This window comes from Silene latifolia, chromosome 2 (assembly GCF_048544455.1).
Source record: "Silene latifolia isolate original U9 population chromosome 2, ASM4854445v1, whole genome shotgun sequence".
NCBI classification, from domain to species: domain Eukaryota; kingdom Viridiplantae; phylum Streptophyta; class Magnoliopsida; order Caryophyllales; family Caryophyllaceae; genus Silene; species Silene latifolia.
Genome location: NC_133527.1, coordinates 31,528,997 through 31,555,380, shown reverse-complemented (window position 1 = coordinate 31,555,380; position 26,384 = coordinate 31,528,997). Strand labels below are relative to the sequence as shown.

The following is a 26,384-nucleotide window of genomic DNA, read 5'->3' as shown; positions in this document are numbered from 1 at the left end:
CTTCAGTCGATCGACCAAATCACGGGTTCCAGAAGCTACTGTACACTGAAGAGCAGTCGATCGACTGCTATGCATAGTCGATCGACCAAGATGCTATTCCAGACGAGAATTAAAAGATCGAGATTTATCAAGCCCATGAGTTATTAGGTTTAGGAATTATGTTACGTATACTTTCTATATAACGTAACCTAGTTCGACAGATACAATCATCCAGTTTTGATCCGATCTTTATCTAAGTTTTACATAGTAACATTGAGTTTTTAATTCATTAGGGTTTGGAACATTGTTTTAGCATTGGAATTTCGTTCTTATTCTTAATCATTCCTCTGCAATCTCGGTATTCTTCTGCCTTATTTGAATTCACTCTTATTTCGTTATTAGTATAGAATTGCTAGTTAGGTTCCCGAAACCGTTTTATCGCTTTGTGTTAATTGTTTGTTCTACTATTTTTAGCATGAATTCAGTAATCTTTATCGTCAATATTATTGTTATTTTTGCCATAGCCATGAGCAGCTAAATCAATTGTGCTAGGATGTAGGGGAATTATGGCATAGGCGGCGTAGTATTAATTTGGACTGATATCGCGTGTCAGTCGATCGACTGCCATACCTGGTCGATCGACTGACCACGTGAGGTTACCTTTCGTTTTAATTGATTTTAATGTTGTATTTAACGAATCGAATGCATGCGACTAGTTAGATGCTTAATTTATGACTGACCCATTAGATCGAAAGATAGGGAAAGTTGTTAGATCACCAATTAAAATGACTAAACTGTGCTGAGATCGAAAGATAGGTAAAGTTTAGATTATTAGTCACTTTTCAGGACGAGAGTCAGTATTAGTGATATTAGGGACTTATAGCGAGATCGAAAGATGCTATCTGTTAAGAGTGGACCGAGAGGACCTCTTGTTTCCCGCCTCACATGTGTTCGATTTAGACCTGTTTAATATGCTACCGCCGAAGCTATAACGAACCGACCATCCTAGTACCCCTTCTTTATCTATTTTAATCCGTTTATTTAGTTTACTGTTTTTATTACTCTTAGCTATAGACCAAATCCAATCAAACCCCCACCTTATTGTTACCTTAGACCGAATTTAAACAACTAGAAATTACATCTGCCTCTCTGTGGTTCGACCCGACTGCCGCTAGCTATAGTTGTAGTTGGAGATTATAAATTTATTTTTGACACCTCACGACAGGTATCAAATTTTGGCGCCGTTGCCGGGGAGGCAATTGTTCTAATTTTTAGTTGCTTTTATTTAGTCTTTCTTTAGTTTAAGGGACTTCTGTTCCTTAAACTTTTCTTATATTCTTTTTGTAGTTTCTTCTTATGCGCAGGTCACAGGGTGGTGAACTAGTGCCATTCAATCCTGAGATCGAGAAATCCTTGCGCGAGTTGAGACGATCACAAAGGGTATTACCGACAGAGGAAGAGCTGAGTACTCTGTCATGCTACTACGAGAATGCTTTGTTCAAAGGATATCCACCTACATCTCCTGCTTCAATTTCTTCAGCCGAGACAGTCACTTCTCCAAAGATTCCAGTCATGGCTGAAGAAGCAACCATTGCTAGTCACTCAGAGCCGACAGCTGCGAATCTCTACAAAGGATTCGAACTACCTGGGGAGGCAAGAAAATTCGAGCCAAAGCCTTCCTATATTAACCTGGTTGAGATAAACCAGTTCGGGGGAGCTGCAAATGAAGATGCAGCCAAGCACATGGAGATTTTTATTGATTATTGTTGCTCTATACCCCCGCCGGCCGGTGTGACCCAAGACCAGATCAAGGAGACCATGTTCATTTTCTCCCTTCGTGATGCTGCAAGGGAGTGGTATAGAGATCTGGATCGAGCCGCTCATGGGATCACCGACTGGAATTCCTTAGCCCTGGCATTCTACAAAAAGTACTTCTCTGCCTCGAAGACTAATGCCATTAGAGCTCAGATCACGAGCTTTAAACAAGGGCCTGATGAGAACTTCCATGAAGCATGGGTCCGTTTCAAGAAACTGGTGCGAACCATACCGCACCATGGGTTCGAAAAATGGAGTCTTTGCAACCAGTTCTACAATGGGTTGTATGACGATCAGAGGGCTATTTTGGATGCTGCAGCCAATGGCCGATTTGATGAGAACATGGGAGAGACTAAGGGGTGGAAGATCATCGATGATTTGGCCACTCATAAGGCTGAATATGGGAATACAAGAGGAAACCAGAGGAGGGCTGCTGAATCTTCCTCTGTTGCTGCACTAGAAGCTCTCACTGCAAGGTTTGACAAATATGAGTTGGGAGGAGCTTCTAAAGGAGGGATGTACCATGTTAACGCTGTTTCAGACGGTCCTTTAGTCTGTAGAAGATGTGGAGCTGAGGGGCATGTCTCAGAGAATTGTTCTGCCCTCTTTGAGTCTTGTGCTGCCTTTCAACACTATAGGCAGACAAACACGTACTATGAGCCGAATGTCCACCCCATCTTGAGGTGGAGTAGCTAGAATGTCCTAAATCCGACCCAACCTCCACAATAGCAGCAGCAGCAAGCTTATGTGCCTCCACACAAACAACCATATCAAAAACCTCCCTATGTGCCGCAGCAGCAACAATCCCAAAATACCGAGTTCACCGAGTTGAAGAACTTATTGCTGAAGGAGTCCCAAACTAGAGAGGCCGGGATGAAAATGCTAGAGAGCCAAATTGCTCAGTTGGCTAGCAAGAGAACCACTCGAGCTCCGGGACACTTACCGACTCAAACTGACCAGAAAGAGACCCTAAATGCCATAACTTTGAGGAGTGGGTCTACCCTGGAGGGGCCTGCTATGGTCGAGGATGCCACTGCAAAAGATGAGGCGAAACCGAGTCAAAACAAAGCTGGAACGAGCAAAGGAAAGAAAAAGGCGTCTACCAGGTATATCAGTCGATCGACTGACATACCCGGTCGATCGACTGAAGTGCGGGTTACAGAAGCTTCTGGTCCTGTTCATCTCAGTCGATCGACTGACATCACTGGTCGATCGACTGAGATCGCTACTGATAGTGAGATTTTCGTCCTCCGATGCCCGACAACTTGAGGGATCATTTGTTTCGGGGCACGACAGTCCCGAAAATATTGGGGAAAGACCCGAGTGCTGATGGGTCAGTCCCGGCTCCGAAGTACGACCCGATGTCGATCAATGGTTCACATTTGAGACGGTCTGAGGAGGGTTCAAGCTTCAACAAGGAGAAAGTAGTGGACTTCCAGCCTAAGTCCACGGATACCGGCATGCGCGATTTAGAGGAGAGGGCTAAGCTACTTCTTACAGCCCCATATCCGGAAAGACTAGTGCCGACGAAGGAACAGGTATCTTTCAATAAATTTGAAAAAGTTATTCGTAGTTTGAATGTGCAAGTTCCTTTCCTTGAGTTGGTCAATCAAGTGCCTGCCTACACTAAATTCATGAAACAACTCTTGTCTAAGAAAAAGTCACTTGAAAATGTGCATACTGTCGCATTAACCAAAGAGTCATGCTCTTATTTGTCTCACACTGCACCCCATAAGCTAGAGGACCCGGGTAGCTTTTATGTTCCTTGCAATATAGGTACCTTCTCTATTGATAAGGCATTATGTGACTTAGGAGCTAGTATAAGCGTCGTGCCTTTGAGTCTTGCTAGGAAGCTCAAATTGACTAGGTTTGCAGTGACCGACATGACAGTACAGATGGCTGACCGATCTGCGGTCCAGCCAATAGGAGTCTTAGAGGACATTCCTGTCCAAATAGGGAAGTTTTTCTTCCCCCGTCGACTTCGTTGTACTTGACATGCCTGAGGATGCCCATATTCCCATTATTTTGGGTAGGCCATTTCTGCACACTGCTGGTGCACTCATAGATGTTGGTCTAGGTACCTTGACTTTTAAAGTAGGCAAGCATTCTATTGTCTTTGCCCAGCCATCTAAGAAAAAGGACCCCATGTGGCCTGTGACTTGTAACACGGTTTTTGACAAAAAATCGTACTTTATGCTTCCTGATATGCCCATATCTATTCCTGTTGTAACCCCTCCGCCCCAGATTGGGAGCAAATTGGAGGAAGATTTGTCTATTTCTGATATTACATGAGCTGGTTTGGGGAAGGAAGAGCTGCAAGTCACCCTAGCTGCGAAGAAGCCAATCATTTCACGAGGAGGTCTTGGTTGCCTTAGCTATACCACCGATGAGGAAGTTGATGACGAGCCAGTCAAAGTAACGGAGTCCGACTTGGACTTTGATGAGCAAGAAGAGGTCATTGACTAGGGAGATGATGAAAGTGTTGATCCGTTGAGCCATACGGACGTGGAAGCTACGAAGGGTGCAGCTGATAAGATAAGCACCGTTGAGGCTACCTCTAGTAGCCAGAAGCCGACAAAGTGGGCCATTCCGTGGCCGTTCTTGATCAACTACTAGTTGATCACATGTTTTCCAAACATTTTATTTGCTTTTGTTAGACACTTTTTATTGCTTTTGTGTGCGCGAAACTTTGCATTTTATTTTGCTTACTTAGGATTTTATACGCTTTAGACTTTATTTTGGGTTTTGCGCAATTTTGGGTGCGTATTATTGTGCACTTGCAGGTTTTTAGACCTCTTTAGCTCAAGTAATTGAGCAAATACGAAGAAATAGGGAGTTACAGCAGTATCTTCAGTCGATCGACTGGGCTACGTAGTCGATCGACCGGTCTGCAGTTTCCAGGAGCTATTGTTCCTTTCACCTTGGTCGATCGACTGAGATATGTGGTCGATCGACCGACCTGCACTGCTGTACCTATTTACGACCTCTCTCCTGCTATGTTTGGTCGATTTGCGGACTTGAGGGAGTTTTCTACTCCACTTTATCTTCCGTCACTATTTATTTCTTCTATTTTTCTCAATTATGCACATAATACCGCTTCATTATTGTCCTTCTCGATTTTATGCGTGGTACTTTGTTTGTCTTTTCAGGTACTTATTAGTAGCACTACTGGCTACTGAAACCTCCTAGCTTACGCTGGTTTGGGGAGGTTTCCTTTGTTGCGCTTAAAGTCTTGTGAGTTCCCGATTTCCACTTCATGTCATTTTTATTTGTTAATTTTCTCGCAAATTCCCGTTTCTTTTTTCTTCATTACATGATTTTGCACAATGGGGACATTGTGCGATTTGGTTTGGGGAAGGGTTTTGTGTCGCATATCATTTGCTTGCATTCACGTTTACATTTTGTTTTGTATTGTTTATTTCATTCTTATATTCAAAAATTCAAAAAAAAAATTGAAAAATTTCAAAAATTCAAAAAGAAATTGCACGTTTACTTTAGCATATAGGTCGAGTCGGAACGGTAGTATTTCAATGATGACATTGCATTTGCACCTGTTCTTGCCTAAGCCTTGCTAATTGACATGTTATTAGTAGAATCGTATAAGTGCATACCTACGAGTTTTCGTTAATTTCTTGGTGAACTTGAGACTTGACTTTGAAAATTGGCAAACTACATCATATTTCTGAGATTTAGAGCCTATAACTGGTGACATCTATGACCAGTTTATCTAGGATGTGAGTAGTACTCCTTATGAGACATGTCAAATCAATTTGCATAAATATGAACTTAATCTGCTTAATACCTGTATGCATTCGGTTTGTGGTTTGTTGACACATGTGGTAGAGGTTTCCCCTTATTCGTTTTGCCCATGAACTCCACACTGCCAAAAATATCCTATTTTTGTCCCATTTACTACATCCTACATTTAGCCTGTCCTTTGTCAAGCTAGTAGTCTTAGTTGTTGGGATTGTTACTTCGTTTTTGGCGGCGAACGCTCTTATTGAGATTTAGTTGGGAAAATGAAACGAAGGAGAAAAGAACTGAAAAAGTTGAAAAAAAAAAGAGAAAAGAAGAAAAATGATTCGAAAAAAGAAAGAAAAAAGAGGTTCTGTACTGTTGAAGCGGTCGATCGACTGGCATCGTAGGTCGATCGACTGAGGTTCGAGAGAAAAGAAAGAAATCAATTCGCATAATTCAAGTTTTATCTTATGGCGATTTTTTCTCCCATGTATTATTCATATCTTATGGGGAGTTAGTTGATTACTGTTATATCGGAGACTGTGAGTTTTGTGCTTGTTATAGCACCGTTTCATTTGTTTTTGAGCAAGAAGAAGGATGTTGCCATATGGTTCTGTTTGGGTACTAGCTTGATCACCTGTACCTCCACTTTTCCATAAATGTTTTGCCTCTTCTTACCCATACCTCACATATCCCATATATACCTCGGCATGTGTCATGGTCATCTATTTGGTTGGAATGCGTATGTACGGTTGTAGAGGTTACTTTCATATTAGATTGCAGGCATGTTCTTATAGGCCGTAGTTAGGTGAGTGTCACCACAAATGAATTCTTTCTATCTTTACATTATTCACCTGTGCTTATGGGTGATATGAGCGACCCGCGAGAGTCCAATTTGATAAGTCTCTATAGTTGACGGTTCAGCAGTTTTTAAACGACTTTATAACTCGTTTGCATGATTCGCATTACTAAGTGATTGTTAGTTATTGCATTAAATTGGTTTAGGCTTTACATGCTGCATTTCGCTCTGAGATTGAACTCGTTCCATTAGGTCATTAGATCGAGTCTAGTTCTTGCTTGGGGACAAGCAAGGGTTTGGTTTGGGGAAGTTTGATGCGTGTCTTTTATATGATGTTTTACATCCCATTTTACACGCATTTCAGAGCTCATTCATGTAGTTTATGCTACATTTCTCCCTATTTCCGTCTACTTCCGTATTTTTGTACATTATTGCAGAAATGTGAAGAATCCAGCGGAAATCGAGCTAAATCCGTCCCCGAGTATCCTGCGTTGCATTTGACGTGAAGTATTTGCTTAAGGAACGAGCTTGGTGCGCAATCCAAGGCCCAAAAGACAAATCCACGAGATTATAAAAGTCAAGTAGCAGCTAAAGCAGTCGATCGACCACTACCTTCAGTCGATCGACCAAATCACGGGTTCCAGAAGCTACTGTACACTGAAGAGCAGTCGATCGACTGCTATGCTTAGTCGATCGACCAAGATGCTATTCCAGACGAGAATTAAAAGATCGAGATTTATCAAGCCCATGAGTTATTAGGTTTAGGAATTATGTTACGTATACTTTCTATATAACGTGACCTAGTTCGACAGATACAATCATCCAGTTTTGATCCGATCTTTATCTAAGTTTTACACAGTAACATTGAGTTTTTAATTCATTAGGGTTTGGAACATTGTTTTAGCATTGGAATTCCGTTCTTATTCTTAATCATTCCTCTGCAATCTCGGTATTCTTCTGCCTTATTTGAATTCACTCTTATTTCGTTATTAGTATAGAATTTCTAGTTAGGTTCCCGAAACCGTTTTATCGCTTTATGTTAATTGTTTGTTCTACTATTTTTAGCATGAATTCAGTAATCTTTATCGTCAATATTATTGTTATTTTGGCCATAGCCATGAGCAGCTAAATCAATTGTGCTAGGATGTAGGGGAATTATGGCGTAGGTGGCGTAGTATTAATTTGGACTGAAATCGCGTGTCAGTCGATCGACTGCCATACCTGGTCGATCGACTGACCACGTGAAGTTACCTTTCGTTTTAATTGATTTTAATGTTGTATTTAACGAATCGAATGCATGCGACTAGTTAGATGCTTAATTTATGACTGACCCATTAGATCGAAAGATAGGGAAAGTTGTTAGATCACCAATTAAAATGACTAAACGGTGCTGAGATCGAAAGATAGGTAAAGTTTAGATTATTAGTCACTTTTCAGGACGAGAGTCAGTATTAGTGATATTAGGGACTTATAGCGAGATCGAAAGATGCTATCTGTTAAGAGTGGACCAAGAGGACCTCTTGTTTCCCGCCTCACATGTGTTCGATTTAGACCTGTTTAATATGCTACCGCCGAAGCTATAACGAACCGACCATCCTAGTACCCCTTCTTTATCTATTTTAATCCGTTTATTTAGTTTACTGTTTTTATTACTCTTAGCTATAGACCAACTCCAATCAAACCCCCACCTTATTGTTACCTTAGACCGAATTTAAACAACTAGAAATTACATCTGCCTCTCTGTGGTTCGACCCGACTGCCGCTAGCTATAGTTGTAGTTGGAGATTATAAATTTATTTTTGACACCTCACGACGGGTATCACATCACATGAAACATTAACAACCTAAAATATCTTGGGATACCACACAATTGAAAATGAAGAGATAACGAGGAGGACAATAGAGAGGGAGAGGTGTGAGGAAAGGGGAGTAGGGAGGGGTGAGAGGAAAAACACGGGTATTACGAGGAGAAAAGGAAGGATGAGTAGTACTAATAGGAAGAGAATTGGTTAAAATCGTAACCATTAAAGCATATAGAGAGTAGACATAAAAGGAGGCAGGGAGATATGAAAATAGAAGGGGGGAATAGTAAAAGGGATAAGGAGAATGAGGATTAGGAGACGACAACGTTAAAGAGAAAAGAAAAGGGGAAATAAGAGAACGAGAGGAAAGGGGTGAGGAATGGGGGAAAGAGAAGTAGGAAGGGTTAAAGGGAGTATGACAAATAGTAGTAGGAGAAAACAAATGGGAGGAAGGGAAAATGGATGGAGGTTGAGAAAGAGAACACGGGGAAAGAATAGGAGGAGGGAGAGGGAAATGGAAGAATGTGAACGATAAGAGGAAAGAAAAAGAGGAAGGGAGAGGGAGGAGAAATGAGAGTATATGGAGGAGTAATAATATGAAAGCAAGTAGAGGAGGAAAAATGGAAGATATAAGGGAGGAGGAAGGGGAAAGGGATGAAGGTCAAGAAAGAGAGTAAGGGAAAAGAAGTGAAGGTAGAGAGAAAAAAATGGAAGGATGCGAACTATAGGAGGAAAGGGAAAGAGGGAGGAAGAGGGAGGAGAAAGAGGAAGATATGAAAGAGTATTACTAAGGAAAATGGAAGAACTTATATGAGAGCAAGTGGAGGAGAAGGTGAAATGAAGGATATAGCGGATGGGAAATGGGAGGACCACGAGGTTGAAGAGGATAAGGTGGTTTAGGATGTCGCGGCGTTGGAGAGAAACAGAAGGACGAGGTAGATGGCGAGGAAGGTGGGGAAAAAGGAGAAGGAGGAGGAGTAAGAAAGGTTAAGGGGAGAAGAACGATTAGTATGAAGAGGAAGGGTGAGGAGTGTTGTTTACATTATTTTGCAAGCTACATTATAATACCATTGTCTTACATATTTTATATAATTGTGTTCTTTGACAATTAACCATCTAAACAAAAGGCATAGTTATATTCAGTGTTATGCTCTTAACAAAGTTAAATACGAATACGAATTATTTAAGAATGGTCGTAATTTTGTTTGCAAACGATTCAACCATCAAAATAATATAACATGCGTTTCATTGTGATCGACACTCAATATGTACAGACAGTCAAAACAAATAAAGATACGCTAATATACACATGAAATGCCAACGATCAAAATATCTTAGGGGACCGTGCGCAACGCATTGTGACCAATTATCCTAAACCACCATTATCAAATACACAATAAGCTAAAACCACAAAAACTAAACCACCATTATCAGTTGCATGTATCCATTATCCTAAACTCAAATTGTGACCAATTCATTTAAACAACATTGAATCCTAAATTGGTACAAACAACACATTGCAAATGTCGAAAAGATTGCTTTAAAACAAAAAAATGTAAAAAATAAACAATAAAATAGACTGAAACCACCATTATCAGTTGCATGTATCCATTATTAAACCATAAACAAAAGCATATACAAAGAGACTGAAAAACAATAAACAAAACCAAAATCAATTGATCCATAATATGTCGACATGGTGATCACTTGCATGTGTCCATTATTAAACCACAAACAAAACCAAAAACAAATAAACTGAAAATAAAATCTATGAAAAAAAGATAACCTCCTCTGACATCATATACTAGTATTCTTCTTCATTGATTTCCGTCTTGAAGCTTGTTTCGTTACCATCTTATCAATATTTTATGATAATGTTTTAGATTTGGGTTGATTTGTATGATAATTTTGAAATGAGGGAAGGAGAGATTGAGAGAGAAGGACAAATTTTTAGAGAGAAGAAGAGAAACTGAAAAATGATAAATTGATGACAAATTGTTTAGATTAGGTCAAAAGTGTGTTTTCAAATTTGTTGTAAATAATCAGTCTAGGGAAAGTAAATGGATTTATTTATTTTTTTATTCCCTAAAAGTCACTTCCCTCATAATGCGCACAATACCAATGCTCCGTCACTTCTCAATCCGTTTGCGTATAATTGGTACTATTCGACCCGTCGCAACCTTGTGACGGATATATCCGTTACAAGCAAGACTAATTGTTGCTATATATAGAGGCACTTGGACGATGTACATATACTTATACACTAAAACGTCTGTTTTCTCATTTGTAAACAATTCCTACCAATGATATTATCTCAAACGGAGTAGGATATATTCCTACAAATTCATTATTACCAGAGGGAGGCCTAGGTAATATTCCATGGGAAATCATCGTTACAAAAATTCATGATAAGTTACTTTAAGTTTATGACCTAGCTAGGTTGATTATTGAGCTTGTGAGAACTGAAGGGTGTTAATACGTACGAATAATTAATTTACTTTAGACATGTTTTTGTCTTATAAAGGATGGGGTTAGAGATTAGATGAGGGCTTAACTACTCAATCTAAGCTTCTCTCATGGAGGTGTTTATTTTGCCAAGTGAAATGGTGATGATTATTAAGTTAGAGTCTATTTAAACGTGTGACTCCCGTAAGAACTTGTGAGATTGTTGTTAGGGAAAGAGAAGGTAGTGTTATATGGACCTTCAGCCGAACTTTGTTGGATTTCACTTTGGTTGTTAGAAAAAAAAAAGTAAAGTTATTCATCTTACTACACCCTTTCACCTTTCATCTTCCCTTAACTTACACTCATGATATATCAATCTTCTTTATATAAAAAGTTTCACAATTTCTCATAACATTTGTTCTCTTCTTATTGTCCCAATCCATTTTTACTCCAACCATTTTTCAATTTTTTTTTTTAATGTTTGTGATGCATGTTTAGTTGTGTTTAAGGTATCTAATAGAGGGCTTATAGTATTTGTTATCCTCGGTGTTTTTATGTAATTTTTTTAAATGATTATTTTGGCAGGTTATTCTACAAGTCGTTTTCCTTTGATTTTGTTATTTGGCATTAGGTATTGGCATTTTAACTCTATTGCTACTAATTTTATATTAACTAATATTGTAAATTTATTTGATATTGTTACAATTTTATAGTGTGAACCAGATCTCTCTTACACATAATACCAAATGGTTGATTTGAGGTTATAATGTGTTAACTTTTGCTAAATTCACGTCTTTTGATCTATAATTGTTTCTAAAATAATAATATATTTATTGTGCTCTCTCCTTTTCTTACGTCTTTATTTTTTCTTTCTAATATGAGAACATATACTTCGTGTGAGTTAATATGGATATAGTATATGCTCAAGATGGATTATAATTTTGATACATTACCTTTCTCATAAGTTGTCAATGCGTTCTTATTGTCTTGGTGATACTTTTATATTTGTTGTGTATTTCTTAGAAAGTAATAGGTTAGTGTCCAATTTCCTATAGAACAATTAATTATTATTTTCGTGATGTTATGCTTACCTAGAACGATTAGCTCTTTATATTTTTGTCTTTTGATTTACTAACTTATAACCATGTTCTTATTTATATTAGGTATGCGGTTGTAACTCTGCATTTTCCTTCAATGGGTTAGGCTAGACAATTGTTGGAATCTATTTAGCAAAGGGTGATATTTACGAGTTTAAACATTAAAGAAGTGTAAACCCACATATTTGTTGGGTAATTGATCATGGTAGAGCAAAGAATTAGTCTTTGATGGAAATTTTTATGTATATTTAGGGGTTTGCATTGGGTGTCAAACGAAGAGTGTATTACTATGAGATCATCAAGATTCTTGGAATATGTTCTTCCACTATCGTAGTGTTATAGTATATGTAACGTACCTTCAGCCGAACCTTCATCCGAACTTTGTTGGATTTCACTTTGATTTTATAGTATATAGACTATAGTATATGTAACGACTCTAATTTTACATGACATTATGATTTAACTCAGCATTTGAATAAAGGACATGTATGATTAGATCCACGTATGCGTATAAGTTTAAAATTCTTCAAATCATATAAACCAGATTTGAAATTTTCTCTTAGCTTATGTATATTGGTCGAGCCGAGCCCAATTTAAGACAAGCATGATACATGAGATTAATTCATCAACAAATGATTTATATATATTCTAAAAAATAAGGTCAGTTGAAACCATACGTAGCCGGTGTACTACTGAATTATAAACGGTACGGTATGAAACAATTAGTCTCCCTTGTGACGGGTTATCATTTGTGCCGGATATTTTGTGAGATAAAATGGTAACAAAATGGGTTAGTGGAGAAAAGAGGACCACATACATGAATAGTGATGCGAGAGAAAGAAAAAAAGTGGATGATTTGTGAGATAAAATGGTATCCGTCTCTTGTTTGTGACGGATAGGTGCCGTCACAAACAAGAATTTGTGGGTATGAAATTATAGGTTGGCCCATATAGATAGGTTTACAGTTTTCAACTTCCGTGTAGGTTAAACTCTCTCTCATCAAAATTTCGTTCTCGCCAACTCTCTCATCAAATTCTCAATTTGGTTCTCAAAATCATTACCTAATTAATTGCAAATTACTGTGGTAAGTTTTCTCCTGATTTTCTTTGTAATTTTTTAATTTATCAATTCAATTATTCCTAAATGTTAAAACCCTAATTTAATCGTGTTTTTTTAAGTTTTTGAAAGGTATCGTGTGCGAGATTTTGTGATCATATCTGTTCTAAAAAGACTATATTATCTCATTTCCAAATATTTGATGGTATTTACCGTGATCGCTGATTTTTGATTGAAGTCTGCTTAATTTTTAGCTCTGCTGATTCTAATTTAAGGTTTCAATTCAATTTCTTTTGTCTCTTTGTAATTTTTTGATTCGTCGATTAAATTAGTTGAATTCGTAATGATGAATGAATTTGTGTTCCAAGTATTTGATGATATTTACTGTGTGATTCACTTTAATTTTTAATTTAAGGTTTGATTATTGTGATTCGTGGATTAAATTAGTTGAATTTAGGGTTTGATTATTGTGATTCACGATTGTATTTGTTATCCCTTACTTGTATTTGTTTATTTAATGTTCCTTTGCATTAAATTACCATCTTCATTTGCTTCTATTTCAATGTTTTTACCTTGTTGTTAATTGTCAAATCTACGATTTTGCTGTTGATGTTAGGATTATGGCTGGGGATGATGATGTGTGCAGCCTCAAAGAAATTCCAATCGAAAATGAGTTATGGTTGACTTATCTGAACACGCCTGGGACCTACCTCCCTCAAACTGTTGGTGCACCTGCTTGTGAGCTATTTTCTGTGGGAGTCTGCCGCAATTCCAAGTATTTTCAGCAGCATGATGTGTTTCAGATTTATGGTACTATTACTCTATATGATGTAGATGGCACTTCGTATGAACTCTATTGTCGAGCCTTTGGTGATTCCCAGACTTTAACTCCCGAACACAATCTCTTATCTCTGGATATGTCTGTCGATTGTCTTATTTCCACTACTTGGTCGCATATGGTTTTGAATCTTATGGATAAAGCTGATGATGCTGTCGTTGTCAAACAATGTCTGAATTTTGATAAACTGACTGATATTAATCAATGCAACAAAGTAGAACTAGCTGATAATTCTGTTTTTGTCACTTATGCTGCCTTCCGTGCTGCGGTTGTGGCTATTCTTAAAATCACGCTTATCAAGACAAATGATAGTTCTCCTGTTAATCTATCTGGAAAAATTATTGCTCGTTGTGGGAACACATATGGTCACAAGTATCCCGGGATAGTGCTTCTTAACAGTCCGTCCTTCGAGGCAATTTCCAATGTTCCTATTCTGCTATCTAGAGATGTGGTGGTTGTGCCTGCACATTCGTTTCTTAGAATTGATCTTCACCTATCTCAACTTGATCCACACCAACAAGAAGATATTACTTGTCAGGCAGACTTCCTTGCGAAACATCTCTCTAACCACAATGATGATATTGTAACTAAAGATTTTGTTGTCCGTTTTAAAGTGCATTGGCGTCACCCATATGCACTGAAGGACAATTCTAGGCAGCTGTTTGAACACCACAAGGTCGTGTGCCTTCCCGCTTCACTTGTTTTTTTTTTTGGCTTTCTCGTGTCAATTTCTTTATGTAATCCTATTAATGAGTTTCTTTGCTTATCGATTCAGATATCCAATGTTCCACAAAGACACCCCTTTCGTCGGTAGGTAACTCTTTATTGTGTTCACATTTATTGTTTTGATTTTACAATTATTTTCCATTTGGTGGTGTTAGTATGTCCTTTTGACTCTACTTTTTTGTTCGCAGGGAGTCGGCTTATTCACTACTGGACGTGTATGGAGTTATGATTCATCACGATACTGATAGTGAGTTAAAAATCTGCGGAACAATGAAAATTTGTGACAATTTCACAAAGTTTATATTATTTGACAGAAATGAGATGAATCCTGTCAAAATTTCTCGAAATGATGGAACCATTCCTATTGTTGTCCAAAGACGTTGTTTTAATATGTCCCCCGACTATTTGTATATGGCACTAATGCTTAAGGATGTTGAAGGTCAGGTATTGATTGAGGGAGAAATTTTTTGGAATGAGAGCCATGTTAAGAAGCCGATGTCTTGGTATGATAAGCGTATTTGCTCCGTCATTCGTGGTGTGCGTGGCTATGCAGAGGTGTTTTATACAATATTTTCCAAGGCAGAGCAGGCTCAAGTTACAATTACATTCTGTGGTGAATATGGATATGTGGGTATGGGTTTTATTTATTGTGTTGATGGCAGTGTTGTTGCTAGGCATAGTAATGAGACATACTTGACCGAACATGACAAAACATATTATCAGAGTGTCCTTTTTCGGGGTAATTCTTCAAACGTCCAATCAGGTTTTACTTTACCACTCTCAAAATCTGTTGTTGCTGTGCCAATTGGTGCGTCCTTAACGATTGCTGTTGACTTGTATGTAAAACCGCTGTCTCTTGGACATTCGCAAGAACATTTGGAATCAGAGGTTTCTTTTAATTTGGGTTCTAAGATTCTGCAGATCATTAAACACGAAAGATGTAGTATTTTAGTGTCTGTAGAGTGGAGTGATCTTGATAAATTAATTTACGAGGAAATAAAGGATGCTTATGAGGAGGGTTTCTAAATTTCTGTTTACGGAGTTTTTAACTTATGTATTGACGTATTGTAAGCTTTGCTAATAAGCGAACTAATGTTTGAATTATATTTGTATTCTAGATTATCAATGGTTATCCTTTGTGATTTTAAGTTTATATACTTCTTAATGTGTGTTTGTTTGATTAATATTAGCTCTCTCTTTTGGAAGCAAATTTACTCACTCCTACTAAACACTTAATTTATGTATGGAGTAATATCACCTATAACACTCATTCGACAATTTATGTATGGAGTAATGTAACCAAGAGTGTTATGTTTAAAACTGAGATGTTTATGGTCAATACTGAGATGTTTAAGTACAAAACGACGTTTACTTTAGAAACTTAATGTTCTTATATTGGCCTTGTTGCATAGCTATGTAACTGATAGTGTTAGAGTAAAATCTGATATTGTTATTGTAAAAACTAATGTAAATAAATTTTCAGTGACAACCTATATGAAAAGTTTTAAAACTCGATGTTTTTAAAAATTTACAGTGACAACCTATATGAGAAGTTTTTATGTTTTTATTGTAAGAACTTTGACTTTTACTTTAGAAACTGAATGTTCTTATCTTGGTCTCGTAACATGGCTAAGTAACTGATACTATTATTTTCAAAACTGAGATTTTTATGGTCAAAACTAATATTGGCGTCATACTAAGTAGTTGTTAGTTTTATGTACAAAACAGATATTTTTATGTTATAAACTGAACTTATGTATATAAGGAAATCTAATGTTATGTTCAAAATCGAGATGTTTAAGTACAAAACTAGTCCTTTTATTTTTATTAAGAAAATCGTAACCTTTTGCTTTAGAAACTTAATGTTTTTATATTGGCCTAATAGTTTTATGTTCAAAACTGAGATTTTTATGGTCAAAACTAATTTTGGCTTCCTACTAAGAACTTGATAGTTTTATGTACAAAACAGATGTTTTTATGTTATCAACTGAACTAATGTTTATGAGCAAAACTAATGTTATGTTCAAAAATGTAGTTTTATGTACAAAACAGATGTTTTTATGTTATCAACTGAACTAATGTTTATGAGCAAAACTAATGTTATGTTCAAAACTGAGAGATTTATTGAGAAATCTGTAACTTTTACTTTTATTGAGAAAACTATAATTTTTATTTTAGAAACTTAATGTTCTTATATTGGCGTTGACAACCTATATGAGAAGTGTTAAAATTTTTATTATAAAAACTGTAGCTTTTGCTTTAGAAACTTAATGTTTTTATATTAGCCTTGTTACATAGATATGTAACTGATAGTGTTATGATCAAAATTGAGACTTTTGTGGTCAAAACTAATGTAAATTAATTTACATTGGAACCATGGGGACGTCATTGTATTTGGCACGTCATATAGTAGTAACGGATATAGGTTACTCTGTGCACTTTTTGTTGGGGTGATTAATTATTGCTTCTACGTCATGTTCGGGTGTGCATTCATTACCGATGAAAAAACATATACATTTGTGTGGCTCTTGGAGACATTTAAGGAGGCGATGAGTAATAAATCCCCGGGCATTATTTTAGCAGAGCGTGACTTCGCTATTGCCAATGCAATACGACAAGTACGTCAATTGTGCATAATGTTATGTTAAATAAGTTCGGTTTCAATTACTACGTATGCAATATAACCTGCTATTTATATTGTTACTTGTTATCGTGTTTACAGCTATTCCCGCAATCAAAGCATCAATTTTTTCAATTTCTTGACAACCGCACGGAAGAGAACATGGAAAACTGAAGAGGAGTTCTTGTTTGGAAGAAGTGCTCAACATAGTGAAGTTGTAGGTGTGTTAACTCTGAGCATAACTGGAGAAAGACGGTTCGGAAACATCACAACAAGATATCAATTCAATAATAGTTTTTTTCTTAAATTTTTTGTAGTTTTCAGACTTGTTTTAGTTTGGATTATGTATGCCAATTGGATTGCAATAATAGTGTTTTATTTTTTAATATTTTCAGTAACGTTTAATTTTTGTTATACTGTATCCTTGTACATACATAAACTTTCGTGGTTGGTGCTCCATAATACGAAATAATTTTATTTACAAAAGAAAAATATAAAATAATGAAGAAAAGTGGATATTTTAAGTCTGAAACTCGTGACGAGGTGTATGAATTTTTCATACACGACCAATCATGTACCAAAAAAAACATTTGTGTTAAAATTTACTTTACTTTAGAAAGCTACTAAAAACATTCAATAAGTCTTCCTTGTAACGGGTATATTTGTCACAAACATGTAAAGGGCAAGTATTACCCATTTGGGTAGATAATATCTAACCAAGTGATTTTTATTTGACCTGTCACAAGCTTGTGACGGATATCGTCCGTCACAAATGAGAATTGGAAAACACTCATTTGTGAAAAACATTATACGACACGTATTTTGACACATTGTATTGATGTTTGTAGAATAAAATTACCAAAAGCCATATGTGAAGTACATAATAACTATCCCACCTGTGACATTTTATACCACATAACCCAATTTCTCGATTTAAAAGGGAAAAAACACCAAATAGTCAATAGTTAACTTCCCCTTATGTAGAATAGGGGGAAATTGGAGATGTATGTCATTTGACAATACAAGGAAACCAGTTTTCTTCAACATACAAGTGAGGAATCAGATAAGTGAAGAAGCCATTTGAGACTAGTACATTGAGTTGGGGTTCTGTTGTACCCATTTCTTGAACCTCGTTGTTCAAAGCATTGTCCTCATTTTCAACCAAGGATGACCAAGTATTGGATTTGTTCAACATCTGATTTATGACATCATCCATCAAGGCTTGCCAATTAGGATTTTCCATTATACGTTGGGTTTGTGATATGACATCCTCTTGGGAAAGACAAACAAGCTTCACAACAGAATGCTGTTTTTCTACTAACTCTTTTGTAGCCAACCTCTTGACATGCTCTGAACATCAACTCCATGTCCCTTAAAAATCTGACATGACTCATCAGAATGCTGCAATTACATTAAAATATATCATGATACTAATAAAAGAAAAAACATATTGTCGGATTAATAACTTATAATCATCAGTTTACATCTATAATACTATTCAATATCCAAACTTAAAAAAAATGAAACGTTATCTGAACTAATGACACGGAACATGATGTACTCACATGTGTAGATCACGACTTGATTTCAAGATTAGACGGCAGATTGTCAGGTATACTATAGTAGATAAACTTTGACGTATCATCAACTTCAATACATGGCTTGTTCATATTATCTTGTAGAGATATATCTTGTGGGCGGTAGACCCTCCATTTCCAGACCAACGGTGTCGACTACATCTAAAGTTTGAGGCGTACTTGCCCAGTGCGTATACACTTTGCAAATGGAAAATGTTGTCGTGTTTATGATGCCTTGACCATACCCCGCTTGAACTCGCTTTAATTCTTTTCTTCACCTTGTCATCAGCCCAATTCTGAACAAGTGGAGTCTTCAGTGGTGCTAGTATGCCCTGAAAGGATTCGGTGAAGATAAGCTAGTAACAACACCAACACACAACCATTGACAGCAGTTTGAGAAGGATTCTCAAAATATAATATCTCCGTACTGATGTACATAGTCTATCCAAAATAAAGGAGCACCAATCCAATCGAGGCAACTGAGACACGTCTTCTAAGACTTTAAAAAGTGACTTGTCCACTTTTCGTTCAGAATTCGGCGATAAGAAGCTTGAAACAGAAAATAAGATAAACAAACACTAAAGACATCACCACCATTCTCGTGCTCACTAAAGGCGTTAACAACCTTATCCAAAGTAATGTCTTCTTCCTTTGACGCCTTAAGCACATCCATCCATTTTTTAACTAAAGAAGGATCTTTAGTTTTCCCTTTTTCATGATGTGTAACCGCGTCTATTTTTTTGTCAGATATATTGGAATTCCAAAAATGTCATGAACATCGTCAGGCGTAATATAGTACATGTTACCATTTCCCAAATTTTGAAGTCTGTTATGCGGGTTAAAGTTCTGGACTAGCCAAGGAACGATGCCTAAAGGAAGGGTCTTCATTTTTATCATCAACAACCCGCCGAAACTCAAATCTTTGACATCCTCAATTTGACGACTAGTAAGATCCTTCACTCCCATTTGGAAATAATTTGGATTACACTTGGTAGCATAGTTTTCCGTACATTAGAAAAAAAAAACAATAAAAAATGATCTTATAATAAGTCAAAATATTAAATATTGAAACTGTTGGTATAAGGAATCAATAGGAATCCAAAGAAAAACCTAACTTTTATACTAGGTAGATGTGCTTTGTATTTATAGTACTCTGTATATGAGGAGTCACGTAAATTCCTTACCTCAACAATGACAAAAGCAAACGAGAGACCAAATATATGGCATAGCATATAAAAAACTCGCTGAAAAGCAAGTCAGAAAGATGGACGTTGCTAGCTGGAAGAAGCATACCCTTAAACCATCCCTAAGCAGTGGTCGCGTTAATTAGGTCGCGACCCGATTTTACTCTTAATCCCACCTTATTAACCTTGACCCATTTTCACCCTCCCAAGCAGAAGGTCGCGACCTAGGTCATCAACCCAATCATTTTCCACCTTCCAATCCTTTTTGTTTTGTTTACAACCAATAATAAAGTGACACCTATTGGGTCACAAATTGACCCAATAAGGTCAAGAGCAACCAAAGAGGTCACAAATTGACCTTTTTCACCAAAAGGTCACGTTAATTTGCAAAGAGGCCACACTAATCTCGTACTTAATTGTTGATTAAGGCGACCCAACAAGGTCACGACCTCCCTCGTGACCTTGCTTGGGGATGGTCTTAGCCGGCCAAACTCAGAGTCATAGTCATATTCAGTACGGAGTATTTGTTATTTTAAAAGTACATTTACCTCATATTGTGAAATAAGAATTGTTTGATTTACTTTAGCTCAGAAAAGTTCAGAAAAGTTAAGCTTTGGTCAGTTCAGTTCAACTTCTATATATTCTGTTTAGCAAAATTAAGTTCAAAAACGGAACAATAGAGTATTATTACATCATAATCATACGACATAGAGTATAAAACACTTGAAATTGACAAAGAACTCCTAACTAGGATAACTTTAGACCGTCAACTAACAAATTTGTATAGATTATAAAACAAAAAACATTTACACTTATTTTCATGACAACTTTCACGAAAAAAAATTAAGAAAAAAAAGTAACATATAGACTTCGAAAAATGCGGTCAAAGTGTCGTCTTAGAGACCGCAATAAAGCAAATGTCATGAAAATAGATTTGTGGAGGGAGTATTTGTGATCATATTTGAGTTGTCGGACGTCACTAGAAATTGATAATTGATCAAGCACTTTGTTTAGAGATAAGCTACATCTAAATTATCAAAGTTAATAATAGATGAAATAACTTGTTATGAGATTAAGGCCAGTCAGTTTTTTTTTCCATGCTAATTTGATTGTAGGTTTACACGGCTACAAATGTTTTTTTTTTTTTTTTTAAATGGTGTCTTATGTTCTTCGTACGGAGAAACATTCCTTTAGATGGAAACTTCATAGAAAAAAAATATTTAATTACTATATCATCTTTTAGTCAAATTAAAAACAATAAGTCTCTCTTGACGAGTCAAGTATCACCTATATGGGTTGATAAGGCAAAAAGTAGAGTGCTTAGGGAGTCACAAATGATTTGTCTTTATCCACTTATGTGAGTTTTATTTGATCTGTCACAAGCTTGTGACGATATTGTCCGTCACAAATGAGAATTTGTGAATTAAAAATACGTTAGTCTATTATTACGGTATTTTTTCAAATTTGGAATCTCTCACATCGCTCAAAAACGTACTTGAAAAGTTTGTTTCTTTTTAATCGCTCGAGAAAGAAAGAGCGAAAGTATTCAATTAGTTTGATGACAATTATATTGCTAATTAAGTTAGTATAAATATCACCGGATACTTTATTCTATATTCTATGGGCCTTTTGAATTATTTCATCATATGAAGAATAACGGACGACCGAGGGACATATGGCAATTAAGCTCGATATGGCGAAAACTTATGATAGGATGGAGTGGATTTTTCTGCGACAGGTGCTGATGACGATGGGATTTGACCGAGCTTGGATACAACGGGTGATGGATCTGCGTTTCAACGATTACTTTTTCGGTCCTTATCAACGGAACTCCATCCGACGAGTTTCGGCCGACTAGGGATTACGCCGGTGGGACCATTGTCCCCATATCTTTTCCTTTTATGTGCGGAAGCGTTATCTAATTTAATACGACGAGCAGTGGAGAGTAATGTGTTACATGGGACACGACTTGCTAATTCGGCCCCAGTTGTTTCACATCTTCTTTTTGCAGACGATAGTATCTTTTTCACTCGAGCTACTATCGAGAATGCTGAGGTTGTTAATAATATTTTGAGAAGATATGAGAGTGCCTCGGGTCAACTTGTGAGTCTTGATAAGATGACTGTCTCGTTTAGTAAGGGAGTGGATAGGGGACGGCGTAATGCGATGTGGGCATGCGGTGCTAGGTGTAGTGCGGCGTCGAAGAGCAAGCTCGGTATTTGGGCTTACCCACGGTGATTGGGCGATCGAAAAAAGTTATTACGGATATTATTCGTGTAATACCCCGTAATTATAAAGGTTGATAAGTGAATAATTTATGTAATTCAAATAATTTATTAATTAGTAATAATCGTATAATAATTGCAATAAGACGGAATAATATAATAAAATCATGAATGGGTCGGGAATAGTTAATTGGGCCATGTAAATGCTTTGGATTGTGTGCTCGGATAACAATAATAATAATGATAATTATAGTAGTATGTGTAATTGTATAATAACAATAATAATAATAATAATAATAATAATAATAGTTGCCTTAAAAGACGGATTTCCTAAATTGAGAAGGGATTAGCTTAACTTGTCTTATAAAAGTGAAAATATTACATCTAAATTGTCATAATAAAATCTGGAATTTGAAGAGAGAATTGGGGATCTAGGGAAGCGTGACAAGAGACTCAAAATCAACAATTAACTCGAGGTGACGGTTGTGAAGAATTACAATCGGATCGGATTGCTTTATTTATTGGATTGCTTGAGCTACGTAATTGGAATTGCTTGCTTATCAGGTAGGGATAAATCCTACTCAAATTTTACTCGATAACGTTTGTTGGATGATTTATATTAAAGTGAATTGATCATATGAGAATTGTGTTGGTTGATATCATTGAAATTGTTGGAGGGGAGAATTATATTGTAAATGTTGGTTGGATTAGTTATGATGGAGTTACTGTTATTGCATCGGTTATTCAGTTTAATACTGGCAGACATCCCTTCGTGGTGATGTAGATTATTATTGCGGTTATATTTGCAGACGTCATGGTAAGAGCCTTCGGGTGACGTATTTCAGATTTATTCTGGCAGACGATATTTTATCTTATTTACTCGAGGCAGGCCCCAGATTGGTCTGCAGGTCATCTGGTGGATATTAATCAACTATATGTTGAGGCAGACATTACCTTATGGTAATGTAGTGTGTGTTTACTCACCTTCGGGTTGAGGCTGCCCCGGCCAGGGATTGGCGGGATGATTAGTGTAATGAGTAAGTAAAAGAAAGGAGCACGTTGTCAGGGAGTTGTGCAATGAAAAAGGAAATTGGATTATTTATCGTATGTTTTTGTTGTTAGTATTTATTCCTACTCAACCTCGCGGTTGACTGTGTATTCGTGAACACCTGCGGTGAACCGTTTTCTGGGGAGCAGATTTGACAGGTACTACAAATATTTTGAGTTATTGTTGTGTTACCTTGTGATAAGATTGACGTGATTGATAATCGTAAAATGCTTAATTGTATTGGATGGTGCTTACTGATGAGGATGTTATAAGTGTTGTTGTAGTAGTTATAGGTGAACTTCGGGACGAAGTTCATTTTAAGGGGGGAAGACTGTAATACCCCGTAATTATAAAGGTTGATAAGTGAATAATTTATGTAATTCAAATAAATAATTAATTAGTAATAATCGTATAATAATTGCAATAAGACGGAATTATATAATAAAATAATGAATGGGTCGGGAATAGTTAATTGGGCCATGTAAATGCTTTGGATTATGTGCTCGGGTAACAATAATAATAATGATAATTTTAGTAGTATGTGTAATTGTATAATAATAATAATAATAATAATAATAATACTTGCCTTAAAAGACGGATTTCCTAAATTAAGAAGGGATTAGCTTAACTTGTCTTATAAAAGTGAAAATATTACATCTAAATTGTCATAATAAAATATGGAATTTGAAGAGAGAATTGGGGATCTAGGGAAGCGTGACAAGAGACTCAAAATCAACAATTAACTCGAGGTGACGGTTGTGAAGAATTACAATCGGATCGGATTGCTTTATTTATTGGATTGCTTGAGCTACGTAATTGGAATTGCTTGCTTATCAGGTAGGGATAAATCCTACTCAAATTTTACTCGATAATGTTTGTTGGAAGATTTATATTAAAGTGAATTGATCATATGAGAATTGTGCTGGTTGATATCATTGAAATTGTTGGAGGGGAGAATTATATTGTAAATGTTGGTTGGATTAGTTATGATGGAGTTACTGCTATTGCATCGGTTATTCAGTTTAATACTGGCAGGCATCCCTTCGTGGTGATGTAGATTATTATTGCGGTTATATTGGCAGACGTCATGGTAAGAGCCTTCGGGTGACTTATTTCAGATTTATTCTGGCAGACGATATTTTATCGTATTTACTCGAGGCAGGCCCCAGATTGGTCTGCAGGCTATCTGGTGGATATTAATCAACTATATGTTGAGGCAGACATTACCTTATGGTAATGTAGTGTGTGTTTACTCACTTTCGGGTTGAGGTCAGCGCCCGCCCGGATTGGCGGGATGATTAGTGTAATGAGTAAGTAAAAGAAAGGAGCACGTTGTTAGGGGGTTGTGCAATGAAAAAGGAAATTGGATTATTTATCGTATGTTTTTGTTGTTAGTATTTATTCCTACTTAACCTCGCGGTTGACTGTGTATTCGTGAACACCTGTGGTGAACCGTTTTATGGTGAGCAGATTTGACAGGTACTAAAGATTAGCTGACTTGGGAGCTTATGGGAATGCGTGAGGACTTGGACAACCTACCTAGAAGTCTAGACCACATAGAATGTTTTATCACTTTATTTATTTCCGTTGCGAGTTGTAATTATTTTATATTAAGTTTTAGTTTGTAAGTATTGTAATAAACATGTTTTCACTAAAGTTTTAATTTAAAGTACTTTGGTTTGTTGTACTTTGTTATTCACTACCTCGGGAAACCGAGATGGTAACGCTCTCATTTACTTGGGATGTCTAGCTAAAGGCTCCTGAATAAATGGGGGTGTTACAATTCGTGATAAGCTCTGCAAAAGGCTTCAAGGATGGCGCGGGAAAACTTTGTCTAGGGCGGGTAAGGAGATTCTTATAAAGGCTGTTGCCAATTCGCTCCCTAGCTATGTGATGAGTGTTTTTAAAATTCCTGCAAACTTTTGCGATGAGCTGAGATCGATTGTAGCTCGCTTTTGGTGGGGTCACGATGAAGGCAAGCGAGGCATCCATTGGGTGGCGTTGAGCAAACTGACTCGGCCCAAGGGTGTGGGTGGGATGGGTTTTAGAGATTTTCGGCTTTTCAACCTTGCTTTACTTGGTAAACAGGCATGGCGACTAATTACTAACCCGAACAGCCTTTGGACTCGAATTATGAAAGCGAGGTATTTCCCGGATGGTGAGTATATGTTAGCGGTTCTTGGGCATGATCCCAGCTATACATGGCGTAGTATACTCGAAGCTCGACCAGTTTTGGAGTAGGGGCTTAGCAGGAGAATTGGAGATGGGATGGATACGAATATTTGGAATCATGCGTGGATTCCAAATTCGTATTTGGGTCGAGTTATTTCTCCTTGTGGGCCGGGGAATGAAGGGATGCGGGTTGCAAAGCTGCTGTTGCCGAATGGGGTTGAGTGGGATGAGGAGAAACTTAATTTGTTCTTTCTACCATTCGAACGGGAACGAATCAGAAATATCCGGGTTAGTCCTAATAGGCCACGCGACATTTGGTTCTGGGGGTTAGAAAAGGATGGTATGTACTCTGTCCGTAGTGCGTTTAAGAGAATGGCTGGTTATGATGGCGACATGGCTACTAGCTCGTATGGGGAAAGGGGAATGCGGCTTTGGACCCGGCTCTGGAAATTTTCGGTTTGGCCTCGCGTAAAGCTCTTCTTTTGACAACTGTGTAGCGAGGCACTAGCTACTAGAGCGAACATTGCTGCGTGAGTCGGAGGTGAGTACTCTCTTTGTCCTTTATGTCATTCGTTTTTAGAGTCAAATCTTCATCTTTTTTGGGATTGTGGGGTGGCCAAATGGGTTTGGGATGGGCTTGGGGTCGAAGGAGTGGTGGAGCACAGCGGGAGTGATGTGAAGGAGTGGGTGGAAGAATGCTGGAAGGATTTGTGCGAGACGGAATGTGTGAAGGTGATGGTAGGATGTTGGGCAATTTCGGAACATCGGAATAAGGTCATCTTTGACAATATTGTGGTGGACCCTGACCTCATTGTTACACGTGTGAAGGATGTTATGTTAGAAATATTAATCTCATTAATTAACATATTCATATATGGGAGAAATTATTTAGTCATAAAATAATTACAAATCTTATGCATGCAAACATAAATAGAAGTAAAGAAGAAATCGTTTTCCTTACTATGTGATTTCGGCTTTATGGGCACCAACAAGATTTCCTTCTTGTTAGTTCTTGAGCTTTCCAACAATGGATGAACAAGATTCAAGTTTAGAATCTCTCCCAAAAGCATATACCCAAAGAAATCTCTTAATAACTAATATTATTTTGTACTAGAAATAATATAAGTCTTACTATAAAATTGACACAAAAATATTAATTTGCTCTCCACTATTTCGGTTAAGAGGAGATAATTATTGTGAGTTTTCTATCTCTAAAATGTTTCACAAAAATGTAGAGAATTTATTTTCTTATTCTAGAAATTT

At 37.0% G+C, this 26,384-nt stretch overlaps 1 protein-coding gene, 1 long non-coding RNA gene and 1 other non-coding gene across 3 annotated transcripts; 2 read left to right on the top strand and 1 right to left on the bottom strand.

The window, feature by feature from the left end:
• Positions 1-1,932: 1,932 nt before the first annotated feature.
• LOC141645011 (small nucleolar RNA R71) lies at positions 1,933-2,039 on the bottom strand. Its single transcript, XR_012544609.1, has one exon. It is a non-coding gene; the product is annotated as a small nucleolar RNA R71 (small nucleolar RNA).
• A 10,621-nt stretch (positions 2,040-12,660) lies between these two features.
• Positions 12,661-15,448, top strand: LOC141642572 (uncharacterized). The gene is made up of 4 exons (XM_074451409.1): positions 12,661-12,759; positions 13,348-14,245; positions 14,345-14,379; positions 14,484-15,448. Exons 2-4 carry the CDS (start codon positions 13,352-13,354, stop codon positions 15,319-15,321), a joined length of 1,767 nt encoding a protein of 588 aa, XP_074307510.1. The 5' UTR covers positions 12,661-12,759; positions 13,348-13,351; the 3' UTR covers positions 15,322-15,448.
• An 822-nt stretch (positions 15,449-16,270) lies between these two features.
• Positions 16,271-17,301, top strand: LOC141642571 (uncharacterized). Its single transcript, XR_012543344.1, has 2 exons — positions 16,271-16,913; positions 17,018-17,301. It is a non-coding gene; the product is annotated as an uncharacterized LOC141642571 (long non-coding RNA).
• Positions 17,302-26,384: the final 9,083 nt, after the last annotated feature.